The 21678-nt window shown below is 41.7% G+C and overlaps 2 protein-coding genes across 2 annotated transcripts; both read left to right on the forward strand.

Annotated features, from left to right (window-relative positions):
• Positions 1 to 314: 314 nt before the first annotated feature.
• On the forward strand, positions 315 to 9291 carry cct8 (chaperonin containing TCP1, subunit 8 (theta)). Its single transcript, XM_071898152.2, has 15 exons — positions 315 to 461; positions 1211 to 1301; positions 1456 to 1535; positions 1632 to 1781; positions 2286 to 2466; positions 2576 to 2637; positions 2715 to 2852; positions 3812 to 3990; positions 4664 to 4730; positions 4828 to 4915; positions 5030 to 5145; positions 5802 to 5873; positions 6024 to 6188; positions 7198 to 7317; positions 9003 to 9291. The coding sequence occupies exons 1-15, from the start codon at positions 402 to 404 to the stop codon at positions 9072 to 9074; spliced, it is 1641 nt and encodes a 546-aa protein (XP_071754253.1). The 5' UTR covers positions 315 to 401; the 3' UTR covers positions 9075 to 9291.
• Positions 9292 to 10503: 1212 nt separating this feature from the next.
• rskrb (ribosomal protein S6 kinase related b) lies at positions 10504 to 20671 on the forward strand. The gene is made up of 13 exons (XM_071898231.2): positions 10504 to 10783; positions 12814 to 13104; positions 13238 to 13321; positions 13900 to 13968; positions 14653 to 14722; positions 16249 to 16356; positions 16679 to 16719; positions 17350 to 17377; positions 17737 to 17826; positions 18067 to 18155; positions 18770 to 18880; positions 19028 to 19141; positions 19229 to 20671. The coding sequence occupies exons 1-13, from the start codon at positions 10754 to 10756 to the stop codon at positions 19463 to 19465; spliced, it is 1362 nt and encodes a 453-aa protein (XP_071754332.1). The 5' UTR covers positions 10504 to 10753; the 3' UTR covers positions 19466 to 20671.
• Positions 20672 to 21678: the final 1007 nt, after the last annotated feature.

Consider the following 21678-nt stretch of genomic DNA (forward strand, 5'->3'; position numbering starts at 1 on the left):
TTACATTCCCTATTCATAGTATGCTGTTACCATAGGACTATAACAGGGGATTGGATAATTTAACAGGTGATTATAGTCAAATGACAGCCACAGTCAATGAGCTGTGCATTTGGTAAAGCACCCCCTTGTAGGAAATCAAGGAGGTTCTATATCAACGTGTACATCATGGGCATGCTATAACTATTGCAAACATCCAGTATAAAGACAACAGTTCCCCCAGGTGGTGTGTCAGGCGAATAACAGGCAAAACGCGAATCGCTAAGTTTGTCCCTTGTTCCATCCTGTCAGAAACAGTCACGCCTAGCCGAAAACGCTCCTCCTCTTTCTCTCCGGCTTTGTACCGTGCTGAACCACGCTGCAGCTACCTTCTCTAGGATACCGGGGCTGCTAAACATCTGAAAATGGCCCTCCACGTACCCAAAGCTCCGGGCTTTGCCCAAATGTTGAAGGATGGCGCTAAGGTGAGGTTAATCGTAAAGCTGGACTTGGTAAAGTGTGTAATTTGTGAGCTAGCGTGCTAGCTAGCGTTAGCCTCTGAGGAAGCACATTCATACACAGTCATGTGGGAGAGTTCTAGAACACCGCTAGGCCGCTTGTTGCTACAGAAACGGTGGCATGTTAGCTAGACAAAAGCGGCTTCTACCTCTGACTATCTCCCCTAGCCCTTTAAACTGCTAACGTTATGTATGTCTGAAATACTGTTGCTTCAGTGGCAACTGACTAGACAGCAGCAACGTTAAGTGGCTGACTACCAAGCACACCCAGTTAGCGATTAGCTAACGGTAACGTCTACTGCCTGTATACTCATCTGTCAGAACTGGGCTGTGGCGCTGAGTGTTGAGTGCACCTCAGCTGACGAGTGCTGGTCAGAGATGTTGGATGCTTTCTGTTTTAAGTGTAAAAGCTTGCCGTTACACATCTTTAGCTGTTGTTAAACGTTACCTTATTTGGCACGCCAAGAGTGAGTCGCTGTCAGGACAAGGCGTTGCCTGGGCTTGGTCTGCACATTTTGAGATTCTGAAATCGCAGCCCCGAGTCCCAGGATAAAAGGAGAACTGCATTAAAATCTCTCGATATGAGTTGCGTTGAATTTTAGTAATGATTAATAAGAGTCCAATTGACAGTCCTTGTCTGACATGGACACTAATCAAATCTAATGCACCATCTTTGGATACTCATGACAATTGACTGATGTTATTGTTCCATCCAGCACTATTCAGGTCTTGAAGAGGCAGTCTTCCGTAATATCCGCGCCTGTAAGGAGTTGGCTCAGACCACACGCACCGCTTATGGGCCAAACGGTAAGCACTCTCATCCAACAATAAGATCTATTCATTAAAGTATTTGTCAATACTACAGCTCTTAAAATGTTGAATAGGAAAGATCTGAACCAAGGGAATATTTGAATCCACTTGGCATTAGTAATGGGTCTGCTGATACATTGTTTTTTTTCAGGCATGAATAAAATGGTCATCAACCACTTGGAGAAGCTGTTCGTCACCAACGATGCTGCAACAATTCTCAGAGAGCTTGAGGTGAGGAAATCTTACACTTTTGTGCAGCGTATTTCTGTTGAATGATTAATAATTTAAATAAAATGTAACTGTTTTCTTGAATGTCATTTTTTTCAGGTGCAACACCCTGCAGCCAAGATGATTGTGATGGCATCCCACATGCAAGAGCAGGAGGTCGGAGACGGGACGAATTTTGTCCTGGTGTTTGCTGGCGCTCTCCTGGAGCTGGCTGAAGAGCTGCTCAGAATGGGCCTGTCTGTGTCAGAGGTAAACACATCTCATTGTATGGGTCATACTATATTCTGTTAGTGATTTATCTGGCACTGTTATGTGAAAATCATTATTCTGTTGTGATTTACATGTGTAGATTATATGGTGATGCAATGTTGAGGTTTTGTGATGGAAAGGGTTTAATGAAAACGCTTGAGCATCAGATAATCTAAGGACATTTGCACCAGATTATAGGCGTTTTACAATCCACTACGATGCAAAATTCTCAATCATGATCTTTACTTTATACATATAGGCCAACTCATTAAGGAAGAGTACAGTGCAGAATACAGTTAATGCATAACATGGAGCCTACTTATTTGCTTCTGTCCAATCTGTCAGCATCTTAGTTAAGTTATGAACAAGGCTATGTGTTCATCTTTAACTTGACTTGTCTAATGATGTCGAGGTATTGAAATGGCTGAGATATGGTCCAAGGAAGTGGCCGAACTATAATGAGATGCTGTATTTGCTCACTGTCTCCATTGCACTCTGCCATAGGTGATTGAAGGCTATGAGATGGCATGTAAGAAGGCTCTGGAGATCCTGCCAGAATGTGTGTGTTCCTCAGCCAAGAACCTCCATGATGTTGACGAGGCGTCAGCTCTTATCCGTACGGCAGTCATGAGCAAACAGTACGGCAACGAAGACTTCCTTTCTAGCCTCATCGCTCAGGCCTGTGGTGAGTCAGACATGGAGACTATCTGTATATAAAATAAAAAAGATAATTCACTTGGCTGAAGTATTCATCTTTTATTTGTCTAACATCTTTGTTTCCGTTGGTGCTGCAGTCTCCATCTTCCCGGAATCCAGCAGCTTCAATGTTGACAGCGTCAGAGTATGCAAGATCTTGGTAAGTAACGTTGTCCATTTTAAGAGAATTAGTGGGTGGGTGTTTGCCTCTTAAGTTAATGTCTCTGGTGTCTTCAGGGTTGTGGGTTGACGGCCTCCTCCATGCTGCACGGCATGGTGTTCAAGAAGGAGACAGAGGGAGACATCACATCAGTTAAAGACGCCAAGATTGCAGTCTTCTCCTGCCCCTTCGACTGCACGGTGACAGAGACCAAGGTGAGAAAACCTGCCTTTGTGTTTTGGTACAGTCTGACTAACAAAACCTCAAACTGAAGGACAAATAGGCTTTCGTTTGTACAAATGGACTCTGCTCTCCCTACTCACTTGGCACTTTGGTTAGTCTCACATTAGCCCTGTATAATTGGCCATGTGGTCTGAATATTTGTTTTCTAGTCCTTGGTTTGAAAAATGGGATTATTTTGTTTAGGACAACAAGAGTCATATTTCAGTTTGAACACAAGTGGTATTCCCTTTAAACTTAATAGCAAATGTTTTTTTCAGTGTAGGTTTTAATCTCCTGCTTTTAAAATATAAAATGGGTACTTACCTCTACTTGTGAAAGATTGCATGTAATAGAAATCAGACCTAGGTTCATGACGTTGCTCTGATGTAAAAAGAAATTATGGGTAGGATTTATGCGAGCTGAACAGAGGGAGGGAGCTTGGTGTTGGTGGATGGTAGCCAAATGCTTTAAGGCAGCAACTGACTACACAGTATTTGAGAATGGAGCAATGGAAAACAAAGAAGCAGTGATAGAATAGGCTCTTACCAGTCAAGCAGATTTTATCATCATACTTTCTGTAATTTTTTGGGATCCTTCCATCTTCTTTGAAATCACAGGCACGCTTAAGACGACCTAACACAACTTGGCAGAGCCTCAAATAGCCTCAAGAAGATGTCAGTTAAAATGTGATTCTACCAAGTGCCGGTTGAGTAAACAGCTGTTCAGGGTTTAAAGGAAGAGTGGAGAAAGATGATTTTGGGTTATTAGGTGTGAAAATATTATTTTTTGTGAATTTTTTTTGAGTTATGTCGTCTCTGGACTGCTTTATGGTTGGGTCTCTGAGCAACTGAAGTCCTTTTTACTTCAAGGGGTCAACAAGGAAATATGATAATATACTCTGACCGCCAAGTTATTGATGTAAGTGTTAATCACGGTGTTCTCTTTCCCTCAGGGCACAGTGCTGATAAAGAGCGCCCAGGAGCTGATGAACTTCAGTAAGGGAGAGGAGGACATGATGGAGGCGCAGGTGAAGGGCATCAAGGAGGCCGGTGTCAACGTGGTGGTGACTGGGGGCAAGGTGGCCGACATGGCACTGCACTACGCCAACAAGTACAAGCTCATGGTGGTCAGGTAAGAGCAAGATTACTTACTGATAATCAATTGAAATGATCATTATCAAGTAATTGGAGCGAAAAGGACCTACATTTTGAGTTTTACATCTCAAGATCTGTCTCACACCAAAGGCACCTAGCTAGAGCCAAAACTGAATTGGCCAAAAAAAATGATTGTAACTTAATATAACTTAGACATTTTGTAGAGATGTTAATTCAAAGTGCCTTACAGTGCTTTTATGAGGCATACAATCCAAAGTATGGATGACCCCAGTGGGAGCTAACCCCATGTTAGTGCCACGCTTTACCTATCATGAAACAGCACCCTATTTAAAGGTGTTGGAGATGTCGAATTTGCAAAAATTGTAGACTACACATACTACTACTATTGCTATTACTTCTTGAGGGACTTCTATATACTCAAAAGTTGAGGGGAAAGACATAATTTAATATCACAATACTAGACACAAGTACTTGGACACACCCCCAGATCTAGGCATTCAGTCTGGTAGTACATGCACAATTGACACTTAGCCTCTATTGTGGAGAGGTGAACTTAGTTTTTGGCATTGGTAAATGTGAGATTGCAGTTGGTTGGTAATGCTAGTGAATGCTAATGTTCGTGCTAGTTCTCCTCAACCATACGAGACACTGTAGCAATGTTCAGTAACTTCCTCTTATTTCCCCCTCAGGCTCAACTCCAAATGGGACCTGAGGAGGTTATGCAAGACCGTGGGAGCTGTAGCACTTCCCAGGATGGTGAGTGCCAACACTCACGGTTCAAATCTACTGAAATGTGTATAAAAACGATACGGACCATCCCACCATATATAATGCTACTTCTCTCCTTTCCCAGACCGCTCCTACTCCAGAGGAGATGGGTCACTGTGACAACGTCTACCTGACAGAGGTGGGAGACACCCAGGTGGTCGTCTTCAAACACGGTAAAACACTCACACTGTCTTTTCTCCAGTCATGTGGCTGTATATGTTTCTTTTTAAAGCAGTTCTGTTGTTGGGCACACTGAGAGTGTTTTATACTCTCAACTGTTTAAACAGAGAAGGAGGATGGTGCCATCTCAACACTGGTGATCAGAGGCTCCACTGACAACCTGATGGATGACATTGAGAGGGCCGTTGATGATGGAGTCAACACCTTCAAGGTTCTGGTCAGGGTAAGTCAAAGGCTAAACCAATGTAGTTTTTTTGTTTTGTTTGTGTTTTTTGGGTGGGGGCTTGGTATTGATTTTGGTAACTGGGAATGTAAATTAAAGATATCTGCCTGTTTTTTAAAAAAAAAAGAAAGAAAAAAATCTTTTGTGATTGCAAAAAAGATGGATGTCTCAGTGGAAAGTATCCCCTACATTTCTCATATTTCTCTCAAGGAGTAATAATGATACGATGATGAAGTTATAGTGAAGGTTATTTCACTGCTATTTCAATTTGTTGATGGTGTAATTAATATTGGTGATAATATAAAATTATAGCCTACGTCAGATTCACAGTATTCTAAAACATGGTAACATACATTTAGGGGTTTTGTGTGATTTTGATTTATTTTTTTCCCCTAATGTCCAGTGCAGATATGAACATCTTGTAAAATCATTCAGATGTTGCAGGCATTTTTTGCCTTTTATTTTATGAATATGTTTAGAATTTATGCTTGTACCATTAAATCTTTGAAAGGCCAACATTGGCCAATAGTAGGCCGGTTTGTGACGCCCAACTCTGTACCACCGAGTCTTACCCTTGAGGTTTTGTTATTTACACTCTGGCCCGCACAACAGCCAGCCTAAATCTTGGCTGTGTCAATCTTATTTCCCTTCTTCAGGACAAGCGCCTGGTACCTGGAGCTGGAGCCACTGAGATCGAGCTGGCCAAACAGATCACTTCTTACGGAGAGGTACGCAGATTTGAGTGCATTTGCTGAGATAGACCGAGTTCAGACAAGCACATCATTTGCCTGTTTTTTGTCTTGTTTTTACCATATCGACAATTGATGAAACGGATTGATTCTCATACAGAAACATGTCCTCCTCTTCTCTCTCTGCAGTCCTGCCCGGGTCTGGAGCAGTATGCGATCAAGAAGTTCGCCGATGCCTTTGAGGCCGTGCCCCGCGCCCTGGCTGAGAACTCCGGCGTGAAGGGAAGCGAGCTCATCTCCAAACTGTACGCTGTGCATCACGAGGGAAACAAAAACATGGGCTTCGACATTGAGGTGTGTATGTGTTATATTTGTATGACCTGCTCATTAGAAAATGAATGGGGAAAGAGGCAAAGGTGACACAAAAAAAACAATTTCTTAAGTAATTTCTTGGAGATAAAAAATACGTTTTCTGGTTCAGAACTGATATCCAGAAAATGTGACATCCTTACGTGGGTATGAAAACTCAAGACAATTTTCTGTTGGTCCACAAAAAATGTCTCCCATTTGTTGCCAGATTTCACATTTTGATGCCATAGCCAGTTTGAGTCTTGGGTGTTTAGTTTCTGGCTTTAGGAGAAAGATATTTACAATTATGGCCTGGACTAGACAATGTGAATGATATGACGTCTTGAATTGAGTGATATTCCCCTTTTAAAACCAGTGAACCAGTGACATTTTAACGGTAAATCATGTAGCATTGTTTCTATATTTTTGTCAAGTGAATTGTGATGGTGACAAGTGGCACTACATTTTCTAGCCTTCGTGAACTGTACTCTATTAGAGTAAGTCATTTTTTCCTCTCCCACTGCTTTTGCTGTCTACTTAAAAAAACATTTTTTTTTTAAATTCCATAGGCGTCAAGTACAGAAGGTCCCATATTGAACTAAATGAAAACAGTGTTACAGCAACAGCCATATATTTTAAAAAGTGTCTCACTTGATACAATATATACACAATATATTGATTTATTATACTCAACATAAAGTCTTAAAATGGTGGTGTGTTACCCAGGCCCTTTCCACATAGTCCAGTTAAGTGTCCATATTGACACTTAATCTTTAGAAATGTTGTCTGTTAATCTGCTTAATCCTGCACTTGTCAGATTGAGGAAAATATGTGGTTGTTGCTACTAGTACCCATTGGTTCAAAGAACAGACTACAGTTAAGTTTCAGGCTACCTAACTGTTGTTTACCCTAATGGAGAGCAACTCATTGCATTTATTTGTGGATGTGTGTATTGCACTGTCGAGTGTTTGGATCCGATGACTGACGGTGCGCCTGTGTGTAACGTTGTGTTTAGGGAGAAGGCCCCGCTGTGAAGGACATGCTTGAGGCTGGCATTCTGGAGCCTTACCTGGTCAAACACTGGGGCATCAAACTGGCCACCAACGCTGCCGTCACAGTACTGAGAGTGGACCAGGTGGGTTCCCAACACACATGTAGAGCCCTGACACACACACTCACACTCTTAACTTTTTATTTTCTCCTATCAGGTTGATACAGGCAACAAGCGGAGGACTCACTTCATGTTAATTGTTTATTTGGTTTTATTCTGGTTTGTTAGCATTTCATTTAAAGTTAATTCTCTCTTTCAACCCAGCAGGCTAAATGTTAGGGGCCTGTGTGAGATAACAGTCCACAGGTGGTTAATGTTAGTGTGTGTATATGTGCGATCCAGATCATCATGGCTAAGCCTGCAGGGGGACCCAGGGCTCCCAAGCAGAGAGGCCACTGGGACAAGGACGGTTGGGAAGACGAGCCTGATAATTTTGAAACTCACCATTAGAGGGCGCACACACCCTCCCTCAGTAGGTGCTGGAATGTGTGTGGATTTGACACCGAAAAACCTGCACAGATATACTCATTCACTCACGGGACACTGAGGTGTAAAATGTGTTGTTCTGACTGCCTGTCACTACTAACATTGAGTGCAATACAATACTCAACAGAGAAAGGATAACTGCAACTGTTTAAGACAGACTGATAGGCTTGAGCCATTTCATGGGTGTTTTTAATAGTAGGTGGTGTGTCACTGAAACTGGACTAAATCCAAAACTTGCATAGAGCACAGATATGGTGTGATTGCATGCTGCATGGACTCTTTTCATTGCAATGGCCTTATTCAGACTAGTTTAGAACTGAATATAATGCATGTAACATAATTTATTAAAGTAACTGCAACAATAAAGGGAACATAACTAAAGAGATGCAAGGTATATTAAATAAGGGTTCTGGTGGCTGTGTTTATGGTCTGAAGGGCATTTTCCTGCCATAGCTGAGGTCAACTCAACACCTTACACACCAATCACTATAAACACATTCTGCTTGATCAGAATTACCTTAATTATGTGGTGAAGCATTTCTGTCCTGATTGGAGCGGTCTCTTCCAGGGTGGCCAATACCCCAGGGGCAGTAAAGCTCTTCTCTTGCCATTTAAGACACTTAATGTTGGTGTTCCCATTTATTTTTGCAGTTATTTGTTTGGTATTGACAAGGATGGACAAGGAGGACTTTTTACTTTTTATTTTCTGAAATGCCTTCATTTGAATAAACCTTATTAAATGTTGTACAGAAAACCTTAGCATACTGTAAATATAAAATATTCGGCTTGCCTTGAAGCAATGTTTTGCTTTTGTAGCACATTTTCACTTTGAGCGTACATAGCCGCATATTGTTCATGAATATGTAATCACCATGAATGTCTGCCTCAGTGATCTGTAGTGATTTAAATCACTTCCTTTCACTTTGAAAATAAAGTCCAAAGTTATTCTTGGAACGCATTTATGAACTTGGGCAATGCGGCTCTGATAACATTTGTGTGTGCTGTGGCAAACATTTCAGCTGAAATGGAAAAAGAAAAGCCTTAATGCCAGTGGTGGTTGTCACAGGTGAGAGGTTGTTCATGAGGCCATATCAGGGTATGCTTTTTTTTGTTTTTGTTTTTAAAGGTAATATTCTACCAAAGTGATATTGTATACCAGGTACTCTCTAGTGATATCTCTTGTTGTCCTGCCTCAGAAGCCGCAGCCTGCTGCGTGGATCTCACAGCTCAGATTTGTAGCTAGAAGAGATTGTTTGTCTGACTGCTGTCTCCTCTCCTCTTAGATCATCATGGCCAAACCTGCAGGGGGACCCAAAGCTCCCCAGGGCAAGAAGGACTGGGACGAGGATGACTGAACCTGATGTTGTCCAACCCTCGGCTCCTGTTACCCTGACACGTCACACACGGAATCACAAAGCTTTTCTACTTGTTTATTTAAAGTTCAACAGTCCGGTTTATTTTGTAGAAAGTCCATACATTGGTTAAGAACGTAAGTTGTAAAAGTAAAATGTATGGATGGCACTGTTTGCTTTTTATGTTCTTGGTCCCAAATAAAAGGCACTTGCGCTGTCATGTCTTGGTTTGATGCGTTTTTTTTATTTTTGTTTGCTTTTAACACGCTATCACAGCTCAATAATTGCAATGCACTCACTTGATACTATGTCATTTAAATTCATTTGACTATTGATTCTAGTTCAAGGCTCGCTACTTGTTGTATTTCCAAAACGTGAGTATTTACTCCTAGTTGAGAGTTCATTTTAAGACAAGCGTGAGTTCAGTGAGATGTGGCATTTTAAGTAAAATGGCCATTCTGCACTTTACCTCCCACAACTGATACTGTAGCTTTGTTGATATAAGCCAGCTAAGCCAGGAGCTTTAAGATGACACTTATCTGAAAATTGAAGGTGGTTTCCTGGCTCAGGTCTGATTCAGTGGCCCATTGAATCCGACCATGGGCTTGCTCTGATATTTACTGTGACCGTACTGCTGTATGAATTTGCCTTTGATGTTGGTCTGCTGTTGGTTTGCACTATCCATCATGCTGAGACAGCAGAACTTATGGTTCTGCTGGTTTTATGTTTTTTATACAACCAAGTAAACACAATAATTGAATGGAGAAGTCAGTAGAAAATGCATTGTCAGGCTGCACAATTAATCTAAAAAAAAATTTTTTTATTTATCATTATTTTATCAGAGTGGTGGCTGCTCAAAATGGACTTCTAAACATCGTATTCTGGTGCTGAGCCCAATTTCTGGCCTAAAAATTAAATTGCACATTGTAAAAAAAACTGTATAAAAACTGCAAATCTTAAGCAGCAATTTTTTTTAAGCAACAGTTTTTGATTAAAAATGTTTCTTGTTTGATGAAAAATCTAAAATATTGAAAAATCTGTATATTGTATTGCAATTTATATTAAAAAAAAAATACAATATTCAGCAAAATAATTGCAGTACGATTGTGTATCAATATCGTCCAGCCCCAGCACTAAGTGCTAAATAATTTGATTTTAATTTTACTGAGGCATCCATTTGCCTATTCACTGCAAACTAAGAAGCCTGTAACTGAAGAGGGATCCACCATGCAAAGTGACCTGTAGTAACCTGTAAGGACAGTGACCACAGAAGGTCCCACTCGGCTGTAGGATGAATGCTGCAGGTCTAGTGATGTGGTGGAGCAGCAGGGGGAGCTGGACGCAGCGAGGTTGCAGTCTCATTGGATGCAAAGAAGTGGGCGGATTTGCGCTGACGTTGCCCATACCAGGGATTAACTTGTTTTCATGTCGCCATATCTATCACATTTTGCGCTGGACAGCCCGAATAATTGCAGGTAGATAATTAAGACCACGTTCTGGTATTTAACAGCCCCGTCCCACCCCAGCCTTTAAAAAAGTCTGTGTGCATTGCACAGGAGGATCTGCGGTCCGAGGAGACTATATGGATGCCACAGAGGCGCGCAGAGCAGAGTGAGTGCATGGATGAGGAGAGGAGCAGACATCGCACTATGAGGTTACTGTGTTGACGTCCTGTCACAGAAATGGGGGCCGACGGCAGTAAAAGCAGGAAGGTGAGTGAGATTCCTGGTTCCTAAGGTGTGACGCACGTAGGGGGGGATTCCCTGTTTCCATGGCGATTCGGTGCTTTTAAACCGGCAGGCAGCAACGACGCTGCAAGAGCAAGCGACAATCCTTACGGGATAAGAGTGGGTTGCAACGTTTTAGAGCAGTACATCGTACCACAGTGAAGATTAAAAAAAAAACAGTAGTACATGAAGATTACTACTGATGTTTTCCCAAAACGTTATGTGCACCCCAATACTTTTTTTGCTTTTTTGCTGTTTTTTTACTTTTACTTTGAAGGCAAAATCGCTAAACTTCCGGGTTTAGTCTGTCTTTTTCTGGCCGGCTTGACTGAGCTGAAACCTCCTTGGAGCTAAACCTCCTTGCATTTGAAATGTTAATTACACACATGAATAAAAGGAGCTTCATTAGCACGTGATGGTGCTCGAGCTGGTTTAAAGTCCAAATTAAATTCTGACATTGCTTAATCTGTCAAGTGGATATTCCATGATGAGTATGGTCACTTCTGCTGTATCAGGATAGATGTGTTTCTGTATTGGGCTCAGATGATAATAACATCTTGCATGGTTGAATACACCCATCTTGCGCCACAGCAGATCTGCTGTGCCGCCCAAGGGGGGTTATGTGACCGAGTGACTGCAGAATGGATGTAGGCCACGCGCCTTTTTCCAGTTAAATATCCTTTTGCATTACAAGTCAAAGGCGAGCAAGAACGGTTGGAGAGGGTTTAAAGAAATTGTGTGGCTTTTTAACCTTTATTTATGCAGGGAAAGTTGACTGAGCGTGCACTTTTTCAGCACTGCCCTGCTTCACATCATGCAGTTACAGATTCATACCTGGCAGCTGCCCAGTTCACTAGTTTGAAAGATGATTCATGTTCAAATTAGATACCATAGGTCAATCACACACATAGGAAAAGATAGATTCTTTGGTCCCAGTCATTAAACTCATGTAAGTCTATAGTCATAATATGTGCACAAATCATTCATTGCCTGGGGATTGTCAAGCACATCACTGCTTCTTCTTCTGCCCTATTCAAGATACTTTACTATGTATATTTCCTGAAGTTTACACCACCAACACTGCCTCATCATGTCCAGTCATGTCCAGACAAGTTCAAATAGTGACATGAGGTTAGCTATCAGTTGTCCTGGAGCAGACGCAACCCGGAACTTTCTAGACTCACCATTTTGCACCGACGTTCAACAATCATCGTAGAAGTAGATGAGGCGGGTTGAGAGAAAGTGGATACACAAACAAACACTTCATCACAAAATAACTCCTGGAATGAAGTGAACATCACAAATTGATGATATATGAGAGTGTAATAGGTTTTTCCTTTAACCCCCAACTGCTGAAGTGCAGCTGCTCAGTGACCAACAGCAGAGGCATCACTGGAAAATAGCAAGTGTGCTCAGGTGACTTTCCCTGGATAAAGGTTAAAATAAATATTTAAACTCTCCCTTTGTCCTACATGGCGTAAGACAGCACTGTTGACTTACGAGCTATATTTCTGGGCACCATGAACTCCCAGGAGGTCAAGTGGGATGGGTACATGACTTTAATCCAGGGCCGGGCATACCCGTTTTGATACGGTGGCCTCTGAGGAAACGGTTCAAACAGAGTGTCCAGTTATCAGAGGCCGAAGCTCAGAGGGGCAATCGAAGAAGGGTTGTATTAACAGTCCTTGGATTAACAGCTCAGTTCATCAATTTGAGACTCTAGAAATGTCTTTAAATGTCCCCTAATTCAGTGCGCAAGGCTTTTGTCTGCATTCAGATTGTTTAAGTTCTTAAAATAATGCTTGGAAATCACAATCCTCCTCTCAAAAGTCACCAGAAATGACTTTTAAAAACCATAATTTAGAGTAATTACCATCATTCCACAGAGCTGTGAACTGTTTTTTGTTACACCAACAGCACCATCCACTAAACTGTCTTGCCTAATGTTATATCTCCTCCTGTTTGACTGTGTCTTGACTGTTTCCTGGTCCGTCTGTCCCCTGCCCCCCCTACAGAGGCCTACTGAAGGGCAGGAGGATGAGCACTGCTCGTCCGGATGGCGTGGGTTCCTCTCTAGCGTGGGTCTATCTATCCCGGCGGGCCTCTGTCGCCTGGCCCCGCCCGCTCTGCGCCTGGGGCAGCGTCGCATGCTCCAGGCCAAGGCCCCCGACATCCCAGAGCACGTGCTGAGGCTGGCAGGAGTCGGTCCAGAGAAGCTGAGATCGGAGTGGAGTCTGCCAGGGTTCATTACCATGTTTCTGCCCGAGTTCCCCCACAAAGTCATGCCTGGACATGAACACTTTCAGGTAGAGCTTGACTCAGTTCCTACATACACACCTTCACTTGTTTGCTCCGTGCTGTGCTCTCTTATATCCCGTCTCTACTGTTTCACCTGGTCTGTCTCTGATGTTGTTGTCTCGCCACGCTCCGCCCTCACAGGTGCTGGGTTACATCGCCAAAGGTTCGTTTGGACCCATCCTGAAAGTGAAAGACAAGGCCAAACAGAAAACATACGCTGTCAAAGTGAGTCCTTTCCCTGCATCTCACATTTTATTTTTGTGATTGCAGCCATGAATGAATGGGCATGAATGTGTATTAATTCATGAAACTGCTGGATGCAAATAGGCTGTCTGAAGTTGAAAGACAGTGACAAAAACACATAGTTTGATGTTTTGGCTTGATGCTCTTTTTACCTAGTATGTAAAATGGCTCGGTATTTTTTGCCATGTAAAATAGAAAGTAAGAACTACAGCCCTTTTTGTACATGCCACTTGGTACTATGTGAAAAATGAAAGAAAACTTTATTTAATGCAACGATAATCTGTCTAACCTTTTGGTACCTTGAAATGGAGGGTGAGCAGCATGTGCAAAGAGGTTTGTAGTTAATTTTTCTTTTATAATGGTGAAAATAAATAATCCTCAAGTGAAGGCTTACATACCATAATTTTAACCCCATAGTCATCATTTTAACATCAACAATGATAAAATTAAAGTACCAAAATATCAAACTTTATGTCAATGTGAAAGTCGTCATTCAGCTCTCTGCCGGCTGCCCTTGGGTGCTCAGGATCTCATCTGTGTGTGTTTGTGTCTGTCAACAGGTTATACCTAAATCAGAGATTCTCAGACTTGGTGTCTTGGAGCAGTCGAAAGAAGAGGTGATAGTCCAGGTGGGTGCTGAAAGCAGGGTGTCCGCAGGCCTTGAAAATCATTGAAAGTTTGTGGATTTCAGAGAAATAAAACAAGTCCTTTAAGGTTTTTGAAAATGAATGGATGGCCTTGAAAATACTTGATTGTGTTAGTAAAATATAGCACCCGAATTCATCGATATCCCGGAGCTCTCTGGACTTCTGTCTATCCAACAATCAACACTTCACATCCTGAGGAAAACCCTATGATGGATATTTGCGTTGACTTGACAAGTTCATGAGTAAAAATGTGATGATTTTGACCATTTGTCATGTCTTAACCCAAAACATGCCAATTTTTGAGTCCTTGAATTCCATCTAACAAGACCTTAAAAGTAATTGAAAAGTGTTTTGTGGGAATCCTGTGAAGAGAATCGCTACGAATGGAAAATAATTAGCTATTTTGTAATGTGTTTTTACCAGGCCATATGGAAACGTACACACATATAGAAAACATTTCACATCAGGCAGAGATGGTACATTCGTGACTCAGTAGACTGGGATTAGAAACAATTTTACTCAATTTGTGGGTCAAGTGATCCTTCAGAAAACTTTTAGACTGGTGGATGGAAAAAAACGTATCCACTGGAAGAAAAGTATGGCCCTCTCTTTAATGGCTGGTCAGAATTGAGCTGTTTCAGGTTGACCTATGACCTCTGCCCACAGCGTCAGGTTCGTCACCCTTTTGTCCACGACCTCGAGGACTGCTGGCAGACGCAGCGCCACCTCTACATTAGTGAGTCACCCAGAGAACAGTGAACCGACCCAACCCAACCCAGACCCACTGTCCAAAAAACCCCCCACTGTACCTTTTCTCACCTCAGCACCAGTAGCGTTGCCCAGAAACTACCCACAATCCTTGACGTGTAGATCGAATATGAACGAATGGATGGACGGAACAACCAACACGTTCACTCAGAGTGTCTTTTCGCGAATTTTACCGACCCCTTCAACCCCGCACCTCTCCAGTCCACCCACTGCTTCGTCCCCTGCAAGTTCTTTTCTAGCAGTGTCAGTCCTGTAGTTCTTCTGCACCCCCCCCCCCCCCCCCCCCCCCCCCGAGCATTTAGCCCTTTTTCCTACTCAACCACTGACTCAGAAAATGTGACCCAATTTGTTCCCCCACCCCCTGTGAGCAGCGAGTGTGTTAGCCTGGGGACCAGATGTTGAACGCTGCTGCAGCTCATGTGGATACATGTGTCACAATCCAAAGGAGATGACGCCGCTCCTTGTTTACAGAGGGAATCAGCACTACATCATGCTTTTTTTTGAGCTGTAAACATGGCTATATGGCTTCTGTATAGCGAATAGCATTAATCCTGTGCTTAAATTTCAACACTTATCGAATTCAGTCCTGCATCCACTTCTAGGGGCAGGAAATCGTTGCGCTACTCTCTGTGGGCTGAAGAGTTCAACTTTTCCAATTTCTGGTCACATCTCAATCAGTGATGTCAAGGCAGGTATTTCGCCTTTGGCAGCGTCAAATGCTTTGCGATCAGAAAATTGCTACCGCCCCCCCAAGTAGAGATGGATGGTTCATTATCGCAGACACACACCTTTACTCGCTCTCGCTCCCCACCCCCACTTTTTTTGCATCTTTCAAAATTGTATACTAGGCGGTAGGGATGGGACGATACATCGAAATTCAATATATCGCAATACAAATATGTGACAATACGTATCATGTGGCAGAAAATTGAATCGCGATATTAGCTACATTTTATTCTGCTGTAGTAATCACAAATGAGACGGCTTGTCCATCACAATTTCACAAGCGCTCCATCGCAATGATATTATTTGCACTTTGTAATGACATTTTTAAATTGTTGTTTACATTCTAGCAAGCCAATGCCATTGCTAGAAAGAGTTGTGGCTCATAATTCTGCACAGTCATACTTGGTTGTCATTGAACTTTTATTTATTACATCGTATCGTGGTCGTATCGAATCATGAACCCCATATCGCGTATCGAATCGTATCATGAGATAAGCATGTCGTCCCATTCCTACTAGGTGGAGACTGGCTGAAAACATTTCACGCACTCTTTAAGCCTTCTGCCTACAAAATACAGCTCAGCTTTGTCGCTTCTGTTCGGTCTCTAGAGGAAGATAGCTTTACACTGTCCTCACTTCCAGATGACGCACCGCCCCCCTTTCCCCTCTGTCTCACCACTGTGTGTATCACGTCCCGTTGAACTCCAGCACCCCTTTACCCAGCACATTACACCAGAGACCCGTCTTAACGCTGTGTCCGCTCCCACAGTGTGCGACTACTGCAGCACAGGAGACCTGTACACATACTGGGTGATGATTGGTCAGTTCACAGAAGACACAGTGAGAGTGTTTGCAGCAGAGTTGGGATGTGCTCTTGGTGAGTACACTCCAACGATATAAACACAAACATCAATACATTTTCAACCTATTTACACTTCTGACCTCTCAAACTTTTTCAAAAGATTGGAATATTTCTACATGAAAGTTTCCATATTTAACCATGTCTAATTGTAAGTAATTATAAAAAGAGGTTAATTAAAGTCATTTCTGAGATGGAAACCTCAAGGGATCTCCTCCTGGGACAAAGTGATGCTAGGTTTTTTCATATGTGAGTGTGTAGACAGAGTGATGGATTTAAGATGTTTTAGGGCTCTGACTGGGTTCTGTATTTGTGTTGATTTTCTTCTGGTTTTCCACAGGATTTCTCCATGACTTTGGGATCGTCCACAGAGATGTGAAGGTAAGAGTGGGAGGAAATTAACGAGTTGTGCACCAAAATGAGAGATCTAACTTTTGAAAAAAATGAAAACAAATTTTAGTACTTTTTACAATACTGTAGGTAATGTAAGTCCTTACTTGACAAATAATGGAACTTTTACCAACTGAATCCTATAATTTTGAACTTCAGGTATTGATTTTATTTTTTCCAAAATGAATACTGCTTCAGAATAGATCAGTTACATCATAGGTTTCTCATCTGTCAGTACACACTGATGATAATTGATTATTGTCAGACCATTGATGCATCGTTGTGTTTAACTCATTAACACCCTCTGTGTAAATTCAAATTTTCCTTTAGTACACTTATAGTACTAGTTGAGATAAGTGCAATGATGTTGAAATTGATCAAAATGGTCAAAGTATGTGTTTTCTTTATGAAAATGTGCAATCTTGAGTATAATTGAAAAACTAACAAGTTCAGAATCATCTGCTAACTGCCTTCACACTAAATTTCAGCATTCTAACATGTATAGAAAAACTGATTTGTAGCTATTTAATTTATTTCTTTATATAGTTAATTTAGTGTTTTGGTCAAGTTTGGGTTAAATGTGTATGTGTCATCTAGTCTTCTTTCACCCTTTTCTTGTAGATGGAGAATATCCTGCTGACAGACCATGGTAAATAGCTTGTGTTGTACTCGGTCTCCAGCAGAGAGCAGCATAGCTCTGGTTTCCAGCAGAAGTACAGAACATTCCAGAGAACATCCTGTTACTCTGCACAGCTGTCAGTCAACACACTCAGTGCAATTAAGTGTATTTGTTACTAGTGAGAGGGAACAGCGTTTGTATCCAATTGCACACAAAAACATACAAAAATGAGCTCTGGTTATGATGGGAATAGTATATTTACACATTTTATTTACTCTTCAATATGAATCATCTTTTCATCCTTTTAAATAAGAAGAATGTGAACATAAGCACATTTAATGATGCATGTCACGCACACATGATAATGCAGAGGACATGGTCTGTTCCAGGACACCTCCGTTTGGCTGATTTTGGTTTGTCCCGCCGCCTGGAGCGAGGAGGAAGAGCCTTCACCATTTGTGGAACTATCCAGTACATGGGTGAGAACGGGGGTCACTGAAATCCACTCATACTCTAAATCCACCTCTGTAGATAATCATGTCACTTCTCTTTTAAGCAGTGAGCTGTAGATGCCTGGATATATTAACTGACAAACATTTACTGTGTGTATTTCATAATCTATCACAGATTTTTTTAGGCTATAGGAAGTAAAGATATAGATGTACAAATACACAGTTCATGCATAATCCAGCGGTGTGAACACGCTCTGTGCTCTCCAGCCCCCGAGGTGCTGAGTGGCGGACCCTACAACCACGCAGCTGATTGGTGGTCTCTGGGAATTCTGCTTTTCTCATTGGTTACTGGGAAGGTGAGACCTTACAGTGTGCAGCATCATGTGTAAATGAACGTGTCTGCTTGCCCACGGGCTCAGTCCGTTTCGCATGGTGAACGAGTAATACTGTCTATTACTTATTCTGTGGCGTAATTTAATTTGAATGTCACTAAAGATAAAAATAGTACAAAATTGCATGAGGTGATTATTGAGTCACAGTGTTATTTTCACTAGAGTATCTGCAGGTCCTTAAAAGAAAACGTCTTAAAATAAAATATCTAAATTATAGTCCTAAAAAGTGTTACAGTGTTTTAAATCCAGTTAATAGAGGCATTATTTTTTTCATCATGCACTGACAGGTTTCCTTGCACTTCATGTCCACTCTTAGATTAATCCAGAGTACAGTATGCATCCAATCTGTTTGACTAAACACAGTCGGACTTCATGTTCCTTAACAGTCAATTTCCTGGTGTTCTTTTTCCTATTCTGCTCACTTATAATTTCACAACTTTCATTAAGTGTGTTCAATCAGAAATAGGCTGGTTTTGACAGCTTTGTTTCTTAATTTCGTTTATAAATTCATTGAGGCTTTCTGAAACCTGCAGATAACCTGAATTACTTCTCCCTCATGCTCCCTCACCTCTCCTCAGTTCCCTGTGCCTCCAGAGCTAGACCACTGTAGCATGCTGAGGAAAGTGAGGTGTTTTCCCTATGAAATGCCGCTCAGCTTCAGCCCTCCGCTGGCCTTGCTAATCACTGAGGTACAAGCACACACACAACATCAGTATTTAGTGAAACAGTATTACTACAGAACATTGAAAGCTACAATTCTGACTATTATATGGTATATACCACTATGTACTAACTCCTGGATTTGGCCATATTGACCCGCACACATCTCTCTCCAGTTACTGTGCAAGACTCCAACCCGCCGCCTGAGGACCCTTGACCGTTTCAAACGCCAAACCTTCTTCCATGGCACAACGTTTGACCTTGCCCTGCTGCAACGCCAGCCTGTGGAGGTAACCGATGAATTTCTACGGAGCAGTTCCTTCACAAAGTTCAAACATCAATTACCAAAGTGATTTTTCTCTGTTTTAACTCTCCAGGTGATTCTGGAGCTGAGAGAGAGACCGGACCGATCGGCCAAAGCCCGACGTGGGCTCACCTTGTCCCTACAGCCTCTCAAGGGCTTTGATTACGACTCGCTGCTCAGCCCCCCCGCCACCCCAGACACACACCTGGATGCTGACACACACACTCACCCTGCTGTACCGCTGCCCGGCCCAGCACAACTACTGCAACCTGCTCAGGAAAAAGGTCTACGTAGAGAAGTGTTTGTGTGAAGGACTCTGAGATTACAGTGTAGCTACACACACACACTAAGGTATAGATAATATGACTGCACACTTATTCGCCCTTACACACAGGTGTGGTGCGCCTTGTCAGATGAAATATTTAGTAAAAGTCAGCCAAAACAGCTGGTAACAGTTAAACTGGATCTATTCTGTAGAGAGGAGTAGTTGATTTCAGTCAAAACAACACTCCCCACTCATTTTGGGGAGTTTGGTTCTTTAGTTTTTGTGGTATGCTGTGCACAGTTTTTTTTTTTTACTTGTTTGCCTTCCTCCAACGAGCACCTATGCACATTTATTCAAGCCTCAACAATTATGCAAGAGGGATCACTCTATTACTGAACTGCTTCCAATTTTCCAGTGACTGAATAAACACACAGTTGCCCCATTAATACATAATGCAGGACCACTATCAAATTCACCCCACAGAGAAAAGTCGTATGAACAGTTGAAGACAATGTACAGTGTTCCTTTCCTTCCCACGAATGACTTGCTGCCGCTGCCTTTGTTCACGTATTGCATCACTGTCAGTAATGTGCAATTATGAATCGGCTTTGGCAGAAGTGGGAGGAAGAAGAACGACCCCTTGCTTCAGTTTCCCCAGTTATTACGCTGTGATCTTCACTCTACAACCCGTCTTTTGTTCCTTTCTTTATGCCATGATACGACTCTTCCCATGGTGACCTTTACTCTTTAAATCTCTCTCCTCCTGTACCATACAAATCATTCAAGCATCACAGGATCAGATTAAGATGTGTATGCCTTCAACATCTGATAGTTTTTTTTGGTTTTTTTCATCAGTCATAACCTGGGACTCAGGGGAGCGCTTACTGGTTTTCCCAAGTCAGCCTTGTTTTTGATTCCAAGATGGCTCCCAGCTGAATACGTAGATCTCTCCAGGAGCTGCAAGGGTTGAATGAACAACATGAGTTTACCTCCAGAGTGAACATTTTGATAGATACAGGGCTTTTTTTTTTTATTGTCAAAGGCTGCCGTGATCCTAGCCTGTAATCACACCTTTATGCACTTGCCTGATCACCAGATTATATTATAATTTTGTAAATTATTGCCCTAATGTGTATCCAGAATGCCTCACACACATGTGATCCTAAGCTTGCTTTTTTTGTCACAAAAATGCTTGTTTATAAGATTTAATTCCTATTTGTAAGATTTCTATGAATATTTTGGATGAAATTTTATGTTACAAACTGTGATTAAATTTAAGTCAATGTTGCATTGTTGGACAGATTTTATTCTGTATTTTTGTAATTACCTGTAGCTCAGATGGAATATTAAACTCTTACTGTAAATCTCTCTGCTGCTTTACGTGTTTTTTTCTGTGTGGGATGGGGGTGAGAAAGAGAGAGAGAATGCTAAAATCTCTGTGCTTTAAAATCACTATTCTGTAGAGCAGTATTTTGTATTATCACTATTATCATTGAATAGTAATAACTCATTGCTTAGCCTGTCATGAGAGCTATACTACATTTTTTTCTCCAGCAACAAATAATAGTATGTCTTTGGTTGGTTAAAGAATTGTGCACTTTTCAGTAAATGCAGCAAACTATCAAAAAAGATTAATATATCTAAGCCTTACAAATGTTAATGTTCCCTAATGTTAATGTATTTCAAAACTAACACGCCATTGAGTTCTCATGTATGTCAGTTTGGAGTATGGTCTGTTATTTTCCCACTGACCTTTTATATCAATACATATATTATTTTTTACTTCTGTAATGTTTGTAAACACTTAATTTAGGGTTTTGATTGGTTCTGAAATCTGATTTTCCATGTATTTTTATTGCAAGTTTTATGCAGTGATGCGTTTAGTATTAGTTGCCTTAGTGGCCTCTATCAAAGTTTGCCACCTCACATTATAATTGGCCTCTTGTCAGTATTTTTGCAAAACTCTACAGCAACCTCTGAAATCACACAGATATGCAAAGCTCCTACAAAACCACTCATACTGTGATAGTATCATTTGAATTTGAGGCCTGGCACTCTGGGCAAACCAGTCCAGTGTTCATTAAGTGTGTGGACTATGAGCTCAGCCCCTTACTGTAAAGGAGCAGCAGGGTGCTCAGTTTCTCTCAGAGAGACAGAAAGGTGAGCACCCACCCGTGCATGATGTACGTCATTAAATAGGCTATTTTAATCCTTTTATTCTTGTTTTCTTCAAAGATGCAGCATCATGCTGCATTCTC

Source organism: Centroberyx gerrardi, chromosome 11, assembly GCF_048128805.1.
Source record: "Centroberyx gerrardi isolate f3 chromosome 11, fCenGer3.hap1.cur.20231027, whole genome shotgun sequence".
NCBI lineage: Eukaryota > Metazoa > Chordata > Actinopteri > Beryciformes > Berycidae > Centroberyx > Centroberyx gerrardi.

What these genes read in the sequence shown, in the direction of transcription:
- cct8 (XM_071898152.2), top strand. Translation starts at nt 402, where the DNA reads ATGGCCCTCCACGTACCCAAAGCTCCGGGCTTTGCCCAAATGTTGAAG. An exon ending in CAATTCTCAGAGAGCTTGAG is followed by an intron (nt 1,536 to 1,631) that starts GTGAGGAAATCT and finishes CATTTTTTTCAG; the next exon opens with GTGCAACACCCTGCAGCCAA. An exon ending in GCACGGTGACAGAGACCAAG is followed by an intron (nt 2,853 to 3,811) that starts GTGAGAAAACCT and finishes TCTTTCCCTCAG; the next exon opens with GGCACAGTGCTGATAAAGAG.
- rskrb (XM_071898231.2), top strand. Translation starts at nt 10,754, where the DNA reads ATGGGGGCCGACGGCAGTAAAAGCAGGAAG. An exon ending in AGAAAACATACGCTGTCAAA is followed by an intron (nt 13,322 to 13,899) that starts GTGAGTCCTTTC and finishes GTCTGTCAACAG; the next exon opens with GTTATACCTAAATCAGAGAT. An exon ending in TGGAACTATCCAGTACATGG is followed by an intron (nt 17,827 to 18,066) that starts GTGAGAACGGGG and finishes TGTGCTCTCCAG; the next exon opens with CCCCCGAGGTGCTGAGTGGC.